The sequence below is a fragment of the Parasteatoda tepidariorum genome, chromosome 10 (genome assembly GCF_982258835.1).
Source record: "Parasteatoda tepidariorum strain Cologne lab strain chromosome 10, Ptep-v5.0, whole genome shotgun sequence".
Taxonomy (NCBI): Eukaryota; Metazoa; Arthropoda; class Arachnida; order Araneae; family Theridiidae; genus Parasteatoda; species Parasteatoda tepidariorum.
This window is the reverse complement of record NC_141764.1, coordinates 27381481-27396167: the sequence shown is the minus strand read 5'-3', so window position 1 is coordinate 27396167 and position 14687 is coordinate 27381481. Positions and strand designations below refer to the sequence as shown.

Genomic DNA, 14687 nt, shown 5'->3' with positions numbered 1-14687 from the left:
ACATTTGTAAACATTAAACTCCAAAATATCTTCTTTTTTTTTTTTTACATATTTTTTTACTTTTATGCATAAATCGCTAATAAACACGCAACTTATTTGTCGCTTTTAAGATTCATTTGTATTCATTCAGTAAACATAGCTGGTATTGCTAATGTTGTTGGACAAAGTAATAATTGTATTTTGAAAGAAAATAATACTATAGATTAGTGTTTATTCTTGATAAGTTTTATGAAATTTGTTTTAATTTCAGACAATTTTTCAAATTCTTCATAAAAGGTGTTAAGATTGATTCTTTTTTAAAAATATTATTCATTACAGTTAAAAGTGATTTCTTTTTTGCAGATGTCTGCAATATTAGCAACAACAAAAAAAAAACAATCCAATGACCATGAAATTCTTTCATCATGATGTCATATTCCATCAGTATAATGTGGTAAACAAAAAAAGAAAACATCTTAATATATGCTTTAATGCAAATTCATTTGAAACACTGGTAATCTGGAAGTTAACTATTCAGCCATTCAACTGGAAGCTATACCGAATTTAGGAGAATACTTTTTTGTGTGGCTTACTTTATTTCATCTTCATTAAAAATTATTCAGGTAGTGCAAAACTGTTTTGTACTCCTAACCTAAGACCTATAAGATTTTTATGAGCCAAAAGTCATTTAATATACTAGCTGAATACCCATGATTTGTACAGAATAAAAAAAAATTTAGTTGACATTAATATTAAACAGACAAATGCTGTGTTATAAACAACATGACACTTAAACTTAGTGTGTGCAATGCGGTGCATATATAGCGGCAATTATTCATTTGATTATCGTATTTCTGTTTTATTTGCATTTTATTTAATTAAAATGGTTTATATAAATACAATTAGCAGAATATCTGGTGGGTGGACCATAAAGGGTTAGTTTATAATCAACATGCAAAACTGAAAGGAAGACTGATAAAAATTTGAATTTCTTTTTGTAATTTTTTGTTGCCCTTTCTGGTGACTTTGTATGATTAGATAACCAAAAATATGTTTTTAGAAGTTCACCTCGCCATAAAGGGAGAAAAAAATACTTAGTATTATGTGGCCCCAAAAATTATGGTATTGATCACAACTATAAGTGGTTAAGTTACAATTTAAACAAATTTCCTTATATACTGGCACTTTAGTATAAAACATATATAGATAATTTTTAATTTCAATTACCATTGACTAAATGCCATCAGGATTTATAAAAACATGATTCAAAAGCATAAGTACAAACAAAACAAAAAAACTATAGTTTCAGATAGCTTTCAAAATTACAATTCTGTTGTTGAGCACTTATGTCATCCATCTTAATTATTATTTTTGAGATATAAAAAAAATCAATTATAGATAACACAGGGGAACAAATTTTCTTTCTTTTTCTGCAGCATGAGATTTTTTAACAAATCTCACTTTGGTATTGCTGATTTCAAATCGGCAATTGGATTCTCTCTCTAAGCTTAAGCTTTTTAAAATGAAATCTTTAGTCTTATTTTTTGTCAAAATGTACAAGTTTAAAAACTTTATAAATAGCAGGAGGTCACGTAAATATTCCAACAAACTTCTAAGGGAGTAAGGCACATCATCAGGATTAAAATTGCAAAGGAACCTTTGTCTGAAAATGACGTCTTACACTGTAAGGGGCACTACCCTACTATGAACACTTTCTTTGTTTTGCTTCTGAACAAAGCTATAATATGGAAGCGTCCCTAGCCTCGTACGAAGACATTTTAGGACATGGCTTCCTACGCTATTTTAATCATGATTTTCCCAAACTCCCATAAATGTTTGTTGCAACATTTACAAGACATCCTGTTATTTGTTTTTAAAGTTGTACATTTCGACTAAAAATATCATTTTAAAACTAAACTAGCTTTATGTGCAAAACTAATTTCAAATTTAAAATCCCTGCACCTGAACTAGGCAAAATCAAGATTTGTCTAAATGCAACAAAAAAATTGTTCCTCAAAATTAGTAATTATTTAATGACTTGTAAGCTAGTTTAATTGAAAATATTTGATCAGTAAAAAGATAACATCATTAATGATGTTTCTGGAGTTATAATAGACATACAAAAATGTTTTATCCTTATAGATTTGTTTTACAATTGAAGGTAAAAATTAAGATTCGTCACATCACTTATGGTAAAAAAAAAATTGTCATAAAAAGGATTTCTGTTCATAAAAAAAAGGGAAAAATCCTTTGTTTAAAAATATTATGCAAACTTGAACCTGAGGTGAAAACCTACTTTAAACCAAATCAAAGTATTTTATTTTTAAACTAGTGCCCTTTTCAACAAAAAAAGTTTTCTTTGTGGTTAAATTTGTAAATAGTGCATAGCAGGAAAATTTCTGAATAATTTATAGAGATACAATAAAAATTGTGATTTGGCCAAAAACCAAATATTTGATTATTCACCACCAAATAGTGAAAAAATTTTGTCAATTAACAGAGTAGAGTATGAATTCTAATTATAATTCTTGTCTATTTAAAAATTAAAATACATGAATGTTAATTAGAAATTATTAAGGAGGCAAATTTTAAAAGCATTAGATAAAACTTTAGAAAATTTCGTCTGAAAGGTAAGAAAAATTGAAAATCTGTTTTAAGCCAAATTTCATAATCAAAATTCTGTTCTTAAGGTCTGATAATCAGATCATTGGTGTAGCGTGAGGGGGGTACACTTTGTGTTTTTAGAAAACAGTTTGTTGATTTTAAGTTTAATGTATACATTCATATAAAAATATGCATATATACATAGCACTTAAAATAAATGAAGAGTTTTTTATGAGTAAAAAGTGTGCCCCCCTCACACTACACCTATGGGTCTGAATACATAACACAGATCATTTGCTTTTAATTTAAGGGCACTTATGGCTACAGTTTGGAGACTAGATATTGGATCGCCAGAGAACCCATAGGTTAATGATTTCGGTCATTTTTCTTTTTAACTTTTTGTATTTTGTTTTCTTCCCTTTAGTATTGCTTTGCTATTGGAAATATAAAAAAAAAAGGTCTTAAGCTAGTAATTTTGCAATGAGTTAAAAAAAAAAGGAATAATTAATAATTATTTTGTGATAAAAAAAATAAGACAAAGTTTAAAATTATTCGCAGATGGGTTCTCGGGTACTGCATCATTACAATTTAATGAAGTGTTTTTTGTTTAAAAATTATCACTTTTTTTAACGTGAGAAAGTGTCATAACAAATTGTTAATGTTTAGCTAAAAATGAATGCTAATTCCAAAACTATTTCTATATACAGTCAAACCCGCTATAGTGAACTCCCGGATATAGTGAACGAAATGTTCAGTCCCGTGCCTTGCTATACACATATGTTATTTCTTGTGGATATAGTGCACCAAAAAAATGAGGAAGTTGGATATAATGAACTTTTTTCTGTCTTCGACTGATTTTTTTCTTTATTTTCTTGGTAATAATTTTGAAATTTCTACTTCAAAATAAATACATATACCAATGTTTAAAACCATCTATAGAGGGGAATACAGCGATAAGCATTATTTCTTGCTTGCTTCTTTTATCTCACTTTCCAATCCCTAAACAAACCAAGCAGATGTTTCCAACCCAGGCGGACCTGCAAGGTGTCAGTGGGGTCAATGTGCATTTTCTGTCAGAGGGAATGAGTAATTATTCATTATTGGTCAAAGGGTTGAACACTAATATGTGTTGATAAGGCCCTCATTTCAACTCAGTTCAGTTAAAAAAAAGTCTGCAAACAAGTGTCTCAAATTTAACTATGGCGACCAGTAAACGTAAAACATTCTCCGTTGATGATAAAATGAGCATAATCAGAAAAATTGAAAATGGATGCAATCAAGTTAATATTTTCAGGGAATATAAACTATCCAAATCTGCAGTTTGTAGCAAATGGAAAAATAGACAATTGATAATTTCTGCTCATGAAAAAAATTTAGACGGCAGAAAAAAGTTGAGAAAAGCAGATCACAAGGCTGTTGAAAGAAGCATTACTGAAGTGGTTCACCATTCGAAGAAGCCGCAATCTTCCAGTATCTGGACAAATGTCGATGAATTTGTTAAGCGATTTTATGTGCTCGAATGCCAGGTTAGACAGGTTTAAAAAGCAGAATAACGGAAATTAAGGAAAAATTATCTGAGAGGCAGGAAGTGTTTCCATATCTGATGTCGAAGATTGCTCATAAGCAAAAAATTTTAAAAAATTTCTTTTTTTGCACGCAAGACGAAGAGTAATGAAAATTAACACATTTTTTGCTACTACATAATATTTTTCAGTCATTTATTTGAATAATGTGTAATAAAAGGGAGGAGTTTGGGACCCATTAGTTAAATTGCCTGCGTAACGGATATAATGAACTCCCGGTTATAGTGAACCAAAATTTCGGTCCCTTGAAGGTTCACTATAGCGGAGTTTGACTGTATATGCAAATTATAGAAGTATGGCCTAGTATTCATTGGACAAGCCACATTTCACAGTAAATCTCATTAAATATTTTATTTATAATTGATACATGAAAGCTAACATATTAAAAATATTTTCTTTAATGAATCATCGTGCATTTTTTAGAGAAGGTTTAAATCAAGTATTTGATAGACCAGCCCAACATTAGTTGCATCTCTATGATTTTAAACAGTCGTTAGCTTAGAGGATTAATTGCATTGTATGTAATTCATACTTCAACATCTTATAGACATTATTTTATTAGTAATTTGTAATGTCAGAACATAATGTTTATGTCATATAAATATATGTCTGTCAAAATAATTAAAAAATATTTCATCGATTTATAATTTTAATTTTTTCAACTAATATTGAATGTAATTTTAATCCTTAAATTACTATAATTTTTCAGGAAGTACATTAAATAATAAAAATGAGGGGGACTATGAAAATGACTAAATATTAATTCACATCTCCACAAAAATAAGTTTGCATTTGTACTTACATCATATTATGTTTATGTTGTAATTACATTTACATTTCACATCAAACATATAAAATTATCTGGGTTAAAAATATCTTAAAGTCTAAAAGGAAATTACAACAAAAAAAATAATGTTTTTTTTATATTTTTTATGTTTTTCTTATAATTTAATGTATTTGATACTTTAAGTGCATATTTATAAAGTTTTGAATGTAATTTGATGAAATAAAAAAGAAGTCATACATATAACTTAAATTTAATAAAACAATATATTATGTACATAGAAAAAAACCAAATAATAAAGTCACTCTATAAATAAGAGTACAGGCATTGGTTAATGAAGTGTAAAAACATATCTTCATTTATCTTGACATTAAATAAAGTTCTACTTCAAAAATGTTAATTTAACATTTCTAAATAAAATGTCATTTTTTTAGAGTTCAAAAAGTTACAGTAACAAACTATTTCACATTACACACTCTTAGACTCTTAATCTCAAAACTTTGGCTTATCAGAATTAATTCAAAAATTTCACTAATTTATTTAAGAGTCAGGAGAATATAGTTGCACCAGTTAAAACATTTCTTTAGCACCCTTTCAGTAATACATCAGCATTCAATGTTTTAGCACATTTCATTTAATTTTAACAATTTTATTTTGTCAACAAATTCCACTTCATATTTAACAACAATATACAATTTTTATAACAATGAATTTACAAATATTTCAATATTTTTGTAACAAATAAAATTTACCATGAGATTCATCAATATGGTACGGAATATTGCCAGCTTGTTCAACTTTAAAAAATTTAATAATCACTACATCTCCATGGAATGCAAGTTAAACTAGTGAAACTTTTCAAATTATATACAAACATGCAGAAATAATTTTAATAAAAAAATGTTCAAAACTAATAAGTGCAAATTTTTCCCTATTAGCATTAATAAATAATACAAAAGCAATTCAATTAATATATTTATGATTTTAGTTCAAAACTAGGGTCAAAACCTTCAAAATGTACTGTATTTAAACCTATTAACATCTTTGTGTTAGGATACATTTAATATCTAGAACTTATAGCAAATACATATCCCATAACTAACCCACATAAAACTAGCCTCTTTTTAAATGAAAGATACACATCAGGTATTTATTTTTTTGAATGTTATAGGAGGAAAGTTTTTACTCATATTAGATCTTCAGGTATTGCAATAGTATCATATTAAAAAAAAACGATGCTTGAAGACTCATGTGGAGATCGCCAAAAGAAAGATAAATAACTATCGGGAAATATAAGGATTCTCGATAACAAATAGAGAGCATCAAGAAGTGATAACTTTAATTCGAAATTCACATGTCGCAATAGCATTGCACCATTAAAATATCGGAACTTTAAAATATTGTGAGGAAAAAATAATAGAAAATTTAGACTATCCGATGTTACTAGCAATTTTTGGTATTGCGTTTTTCTGTAACTAGCATTTCTTTTTTTTTTTAACTAGCGATTTGCGACTTACTAATCGACAAAATTGCTCCCTTGGGATGGCATTCACGATTCTGTGGTGTATTTATCATATTATATAGCTATATATGTAACTCAAATAAAGTAATGATTTATCTTTACTTTTTTCATAGTGGGACTAGTTTTATGTGGCAATACTTGAACTTACGTTAAAAAAAACAATCTAGTATATTGGAAACATTTTTAAAATGTTAACATATGTACAGACATAAAAATTTATATTTTTCAATTTGACTAGCAGAGACACAAGTAAAATGTCGAGAATTATAAAGAAAATTTTAAAAAAGGGTTCATAATGGACGTTCAAAGGATCAGCAAAGTTCAACATTTATAACAACAATTGTGACATATATGCTATAAAGATTTATTTAGAAAAAAAAAATTATCTAGCAATCATTTCTAAAAACTGTGTAGTTTTGTTAAAATAAAACTAAGCAGCAGAAAAAACTTTTAAAAAGCAATATTTCCTGATACCCAGCTAAAATGTTATCTTAAATGTTCGAAAAATGCACACTACATCAAAACTTATATAATCCCATCCAATTATGCCTCATGGACGGCTAGCTTTATTTTTTTTATTTTAAAAAATTTGATTGTGCACCTTAGTGAAATACAATCCAGTTCTACAGCAAGATTTTTTTTATTTAAATACTTCACCTACAAACACAGTTAAAGCTTGCACAGATTGTTTTGGTAACAATGCTTTTCTTCCAAGCATTAACATCAACATTCTATATTACAACACAAACCTATGGAGTGTTATCAGTTGATATTTTCATTTCAAAACATGAATGAAGATAACAACTTCGTGGACATGTGATATGACACCAGGTTCAAATCTAGAGAAAGACATTTATGGTAGGAAGACACATCACTGAACATTAACTTTATTCTTAAGAAACTCAAGTTTTCCAGGAGGTTGGATGTCCCGAGGGGAGAGCCTGAATTTGTAGATCTGCTCAAAGTTGCCTTCGTCACTTGAAAGAGTCGTGTGACTTTGCTTCAATGTTTCCAAGAAATGGCCTATGTGTTTGAAGCTCTTCTCTGTGTTGTGGTTGGCATCAGCATCACCATTCTCAAGCATGATTGTTAACTTTTTATTTATCTCCCACTGCTCTGCCAACTGCAAGAGATAACACTAAGTAAAATAATCTTTCAATAATAGTAATAGGACGATTCCATCATTTACAAACATTATATTTGCACATTGCAAGTTACTAAAAATTGGAGCAAGTATAAATGACTTATCTTAACAAAAATTTTTAGGACTGCTTGATTTTTTTTTTTTAACTAAGTCTTGTGCTTTTAAATTTTGCGAATATAACATCCGAAATGGTGGAATTACCCAATATCAAAATTATTTTTGTAACATTCACATCTGAAAATAAACTTTTATAAATGAAAACAGACCTTTTTTTTCAATACTTACAGTTTTTGTAGATAAAACGAATCTTATTTCCTTTATCTGATTGTAAACTCTTAGAGTTAAACATTTGTAAAACTCAGAACGAAAGAATTTAACCAGGGATTTATTCAAAAGAAATAAAATATCAAATTTATATTACATAATCGATTCACTATCTACACAGCACTCAGATATTCTTCAAATTTGAAACATTGTTAGATTTAAATTATATATTGTGGTTATAAATAATGCATGACCATTAAAAATTATAAGTTTTTATGAGAGTTACATTGTTACAAAGTTAACTGAGGTAAAACCTTAACTTGAAACCTAATTTAAACTGACTTCATAATTTATAATTAATTAGCTGAATGTCAGTTTTAAATTACAGGCAAAAAAAATCACTAAATCAAAATTAGTACTGAACACTATACAAAATCATAAACAAAACTAAAAAACAAATGCTAACACAATTAATAAAGCTAAAATAACTTCAATGTCATTTTTATTTACCATTATTCCTTATCCTCTTTGGTGACTTCAAGTTATTAAATCTAGCAAAACCCATTTTTAGTAGCTCATCCCATGTAAATAAAGATTTAAATTTATTCAGTATAATAATGCTGTTCATAATGCAGTTCATAATGCTGTTGCTCGAGGCAAACTCCTAAATTTACCACAATCAAGTAATTTTTTATTGTACTTTTTTGATAGGCTGTAATAAATCTATTTTTTCATTATCTATAATAAAAATGCACAGTATTTCTGCAGTTTTAATAAGCGCCAAATTTACTCATGAAATACTTTTTACCTATACAAATATATTTGGTATGTATTAAAACTGGACCAATTACCATAACCCCATTATCACATATTACCAAAAATAATTAGCATCATTGGCATCAATAATAGAATGGCATTTTTTAAAAAAGAATTAATACCATTTCTCAATGACTGTGGCTTTTCAATATGCAGCTTATTTTTTGTATTTTTGTTATCACTTATTATTCAATTTATTTGAACATTTCATTGACATCAAAAATGGTATGTAGATTTTTTTACTTTTCTTCCACACAAAAAATATGCACCATTTCTTCATTAAGTTTGTTTAGTACAAAAATGAATTAGTACCATTTATTCATTTCTTTTGATTTTAATACAATAAGAAAAACAAAGAAAAATTTACTTTTTCTTGCAGTGATGTAACCCTGCCACATAGCATTTTGACGTCTTCACTTTCTGTGGCAATTTTTTCTTGATTTATATCAGTCAACTCTTTTACCTGAAAAAGTAATTGAGAAATTAATAATAATTATTGCAAAAATCAGAATTTTGCATTATTTAATTAATCTCTTCCATGGCTACAAATTCAATAAGTTAAAACCATTGCATAGATACAGTCAAACTCCATATAGATAATAAGATATAGATAATAAATACAAAAATGACAAATTAGTAAAATAATTTTTACATTCTATGGAAGAAATAAGTACTTTTCAATTGACTGCTATTCGATTTAAGAAAACTTAAGTTAACCAAGTTTTGTATCAACAACTAGCAAATAATCCAATATATTTTAGTCCTAATTTTCACCAAGTGAAGAAACAAATCCAGCAAGTTCACTTCTTAAAAAAATATAACCAATCCCAAACTTACTTTAATCCTTTGCAGAATTTTAGTTAATCACATTTTTCATACTTTTTATTCACAATTTTATATTAATTTAAGTCAAAATAAGTGAAAAATATTATAATTAGAATTTAAATAATTTATGATTATAAAATTGGGTTAGATAGGCACAGATGTGAATCTTGGCAAGTACAGCTCACTTCCAAACAATAATTTTTAAAATTTGCTCATATTTAGATCTAAGAAAAACAGTAATTCATTATTGAAATGAAAAGTTAGTTTGCAAAATCAATTATTAATAAATTTTTGAATATGAATGAAAAAAAAATTTTAACTACTTTTTTGGATTTTATATTAAATACAAATACAATTCCAATAATCTAACATACTTTTTTAGTAATTATTAGACTGTCTTATATTATTAAAAAATACCAAAATATCACTTTACTTGTAATTATAGAGTAAAAAAATATATTAAAGGGACATTGCTGTTCCATGTTCACCAAACAGTTAAGGTACAAACTTCTCACATTTTTGCAAAGGAAACTAGTTCTGTCTATTTCTATGAAAAAACTATGTCCGGAAATGAAATTCTTGTAAAAATTGTCCATGTAGAAACGGTTACAAGATAAAAAGCAAATTTACAAAAACAGAGAAACTATTTTCCTGTCAAACTTCATCGAAGTAAAAAATATTAGCATTGTCACCATACATACTTGATTTTCCAGAAGTGTTAGTTTTTTCTTAAGATCAGAGGTAACATTCTTCTGTTCCATCTCCATTTTCATGTTCTTTAACTCACTTTCATTCAGCTAAAAGAAAATTTGGCTTTTAATGTGCGAAGTAAAATTATCTGCTCTAGTTGTAAAACTTGAAATTCTAAAAGTGAATATTTCAAACATTTTTTAAGAAAATGCCAAGATAAAAAGAAAAGTGTAGAAATAGAAATCTCAAAAAGAAACAGGGAAATTTGACGAGTGTTTAAAAAATGTATATAAAAAAATTTATAAATAAAAAAATTGCTAAGACACTAAATATTAAAAATTTTATTTTGCCAAATAAATTTTAAGTATGTACCTTTTTCTCCAAGTACACTATCCTCTGTTGAAGTTCGGTAACATTGCTACCTTTACGAAGAGAGTTTTCAGAGACCTTGGGTTCCTCATGATTTGCAGTCGAATTAGTGACACATTTCTAAATTTAAAAAATACATTGTTTCAAAATAGGTATTAAGATAATACTTTGATTATTAATCAATATGCATATTTTACAGGCTAATCGGAAAAATTCAGCTTTTTACAAACTGCTAAAATCAGTTGTTAAGCATATTGAAATGAACTTGGTAGGCACATTTCAAAGAGCTAAATTTTCCAATTACCTTTACAACACAAACACAAGGATACAACTCTTTCTGCAAACATAAATATTAAAAAATAAAATTATTTTATTTATTCTTATGAATAATTATTCATTATTTGATAAAAATTAAAAAAATTTTACTGTTATGTCAAAAATTTTAACAAATTTTCAAGCAGCAAACTTTATTATAGTATTTTATAGTTTTTTAATAAACCTTATTATGTAAACATAATTACTTATTATTAGTATATTAATGTAAACATAAAATACTAAAATTAAACTTAAAAACTCTTTTAAGTGAAAAAAATTAGGAGCTATAATAAGGAAATTTAACAACCACAAACTAAAAAAATATAATTCATGCTATCTATATAAATATAATTCATTTAGATAATTTAATTTAAATTACTTTTATTGAAAATTTTTGGATATTACAAATATCACAAGAATCACTTATTTTCCTAGAAAAAGCCTCAGACATAACTAGTTTAATGTTACTGAATATATTGTTTTGATATTTTGCTTCAAACAGAGAAACAGCACTAGTTTTAAGTCTACTATGAAAAAAAACATTGTAAGTAAAACCCCAAACTAAAGAGAAATATCAGAATAGAATAAACTATAAAGAGAATTTTTAAAAAATATAATAAATTCTTTTTTCTTTCTTTTTTTTATTTTTATAGATCACAACGCTTTTCATTTCTAACCTATGTTTCACAGATCCTTCAGTATGCAAATTTTACATTTCAATTTAGAAAAATTTGAATTCTCTTATTTTTCTGATAAACTGTTTCAAATAAAATATAAATTTGTCAAGTAAAGTAGAGATAGATACAGACATACTATATAAAATTTTGAAGATTATATTTAAAATATTCAATTTAGTAAGTGTCATTAAAATTTGCTTATTTTTTAGACAGTTTTTCTTTTTAATAAAAAATATAAAAGATATAGAAAATGATAATTTAATTCTTACAATTTGTTGCATCATCTAAAACAAATTTTTCAAAAAGTTTTAGAAAGATGGCCAAAGCAATATAAAATATACTTTCACAAAGCTGTTTTAACTAAAATTTAAAAATTAAAGCAAAAAAAAAAACTTACAACAAGTTGATTTTGTAGGTCATTAATCTTCTGCAAGAGTTCTTTAATGTACTGTTGAGCTTCAGCTTCTCTGAGCTTAACAGCAATCAGTTCTTCTTGAATATGGATGATTGTGTTTTCAGGATAAGCTTCCTTCAAACATTTATTCACCTAAAATAAATATTGCAGCACTTATACTTTTTCAATGTATGAATAATTTATACATAGAAAGTTTTGCAAGTATTAAAAATCGCTAAAGAGAACAACTAAAATTACATACATCCTAAAAATAAATTTGCTAAAGCTAATACTGTATGTTAGTTATATACTAACACAAATATTTTTGAAATTTAATTATTGAATGATCAGCATGAGTATATAAGTGTCAAATAGTGAATAACATGTGTTATTAATTTTAATATAAGCAATAGTTATACAAATAAAAACAAACACCCTTAAACTATTTTTGTCTCATGATCAAATTTTCACTGACTAAGCTACAATCTTAACGGCTTGATACAAATCATTTATGCTAATTAGTTAGTCAATTATGCTCCCATAATAAATTTAGTCTCAAATAAATTTTTTTTAAATAACAACTTTTTAATGAATTCCATTTCTCAATCCTCAAAATGTAAGTTGCAATAGATTAGTTAAGAGAATCATTGAAACTAAAGGGAATGCTATTTTTACTTTTTAAATTGTTAGGCATGCTTCTTGAACTAATTTCTAAGATTTATTTATTCTTCATAAAGTTAATTTCATGCAAAAATAATACAACAATTACTAACTTGTTTTTAATTATAGAGGAAAATCCTTATTATAAGATAAAAAGAACTTTTAACACCCACTTAATTATTTTTGATCACAAAATTTTATTTCAATTTTCCCAACCACTTTAGAAAAATAATTTCATTTATACAAAAAAGTTGCATTGATATTGAATCACATTAAATTAAATAAATTTTTATTAACACCGTGGCGAATATTTTTCAATAATTTTATTTTTCTGTTGTTTTAGAAGGTTCTAAACACATCTATAAAATATTTGTAATTCAATTGGGGTAAATAATTTCTGTTGAGAAATTTTCAAAACACGCTAGTGTGCAAAAACTACACGATTAATTTATGCATCAAATGCGAAGTCCATTCGCATTCCAAATGCTTCGAATGTTTCCACTAAAAATATAAGCTTTGAACTAAACGAATTGTTCATTGATCTGGCCAATGGTGCGAAAACGCACCAATTTATTTCTTAAATAAAATATTATTTTTTGTTTTAATGAATATAATTTAAACATATTTCAATGAAAATAATACCACATTTTATAAAATTTCTATGCTTGGCTTAAAATGGGTTAACTTACGTACAATTTAATCTAGAAAATTCATAAATTCTTCTAGATACAATTGTTACCTTTACTGTTTCAAGATTTAAATAACTATCTAAACATTAAACCTAAACCATTTATTATCTCTCACAAATAATGATGAAAATTATTTATTCTTAAATCAAAGTACTGTTGAAAGTAAAAAAAGAAAAACTAACTGATTCTAGCTCATTAATTCGATGCAACAGATCTTGCATCCTATCTTCCTTCTCAGCTTCTCTTAGTTTTACAGAAATCAGTTCTTGTTGCATTGATTGAATCAGATCTTCAGCCTGTTGATCAAGGGATGAATGCTGAGAATTGGCCTGAAAAATAAAATAAAATATAAAATGTATACCATGATAAGTATAATTACATTTTCATATTTAAACACATTGAAGAATAATGAAAACTAGGTTACTAATGAATAATAAAAAATTTATTAACACAGTTTTAAAAAAAATTCTAGGAGAAGAAGTAATGTATGATCCAAAAAACATTTTTAAGATAGATAATTAAACATAACTACTCTCTTCAGTAAAAATAGAATTTTTCTTTTAGGAAAAGATGGATAAATTTAAAGGTTAACCAATTTTCCATTATTTAAAAACTAAAATATCTTAGTTAATAATTTTTCAAGAAATATAATCATTAATTTCTGTTAACAACCTTATCATACGAACAGAAATCTACTTTTTGAGATTTATTTCACATTTGCTGCAATCTTTTGTCTTTATAAAAAAAATCATTATTTCTTATAACTACCAACACATTTTAAATTCAAATGCCAAGAAATGGATAAAAAAGATTTAAACTTGAGGTGTCTTGCAGCCACATTTTCTGGGTCATTTCTTAATTCATTATTTCATTGTTTAAAGAAATCATTTTGTTCAAGAATGAATAAATAAAAAATAAAATTAAATATAAGCATCTTCATAAAAAAGTAATACCAGTGATCATAACTAATACACTACAATTAATAAAACTACTGTAGTCGCTAATTTTTTAAAAAAAAAAAGTAGTGTAGTGAGATACAAAAATCACTTGTTTGTTCTGAGTCCTGGACAAATACTTTTAATATTAATTTGAAACAAGGTTCAATTTCATCTAGTTTTTTGAATCAGATCAATTCAAATCTTACTCAAGTCTGTCAGTGTAATATATTTTGCTCTATAACTCTACATTATAACCTCTTAAAAGAAATCTAAGAGTTTAGACACTTAACACAATCATAAATATTTGAACATTTTGTAAAATTCCTTGAACTAAATAATCAGGAACAAGAAAGCAGAATGAGGCATAAAGAGTTAAAATTAGAATAATAAATTGGCTCATATAAACAAAAATTAGATATTTCTTAATAATTTCT

At 26.3% G+C, this 14687-nt stretch overlaps 1 protein-coding gene across 9 annotated transcripts in view; it reads right to left on the bottom strand.

Moving 5' to 3' along the window:
* Positions 1–5187: 5187 nt before the first annotated feature.
* Positions 5188–14687, bottom strand: part of LOC107439384 (ecotropic viral integration site 5 ortholog) — a 130312-nt gene continuing 120812 nt past the window's right edge. For all 9 annotated transcript variants that reach the window (XM_016051960.4, XM_016051959.4, XM_016051961.4 and 6 more), the window contains 6 exons: positions 13498–13644; positions 11970–12119; positions 10584–10700; positions 10223–10318; positions 9064–9159; positions 5188–7595 (listed from right to left, as the gene is read on the bottom strand). In XM_016051960.4, coding sequence (XP_015907446.1) covers positions 7344–7595; positions 9064–9159; positions 10223–10318; positions 10584–10700; positions 11970–12119; positions 13498–13644 — 858 coding nt within the window. In that variant the 3' untranslated portion in view covers positions 5188–7343. The remainder of the gene's footprint in view (positions 7596–9063; positions 9160–10222; positions 10319–10583; positions 10701–11969; positions 12120–13497; positions 13645–14687) is intronic.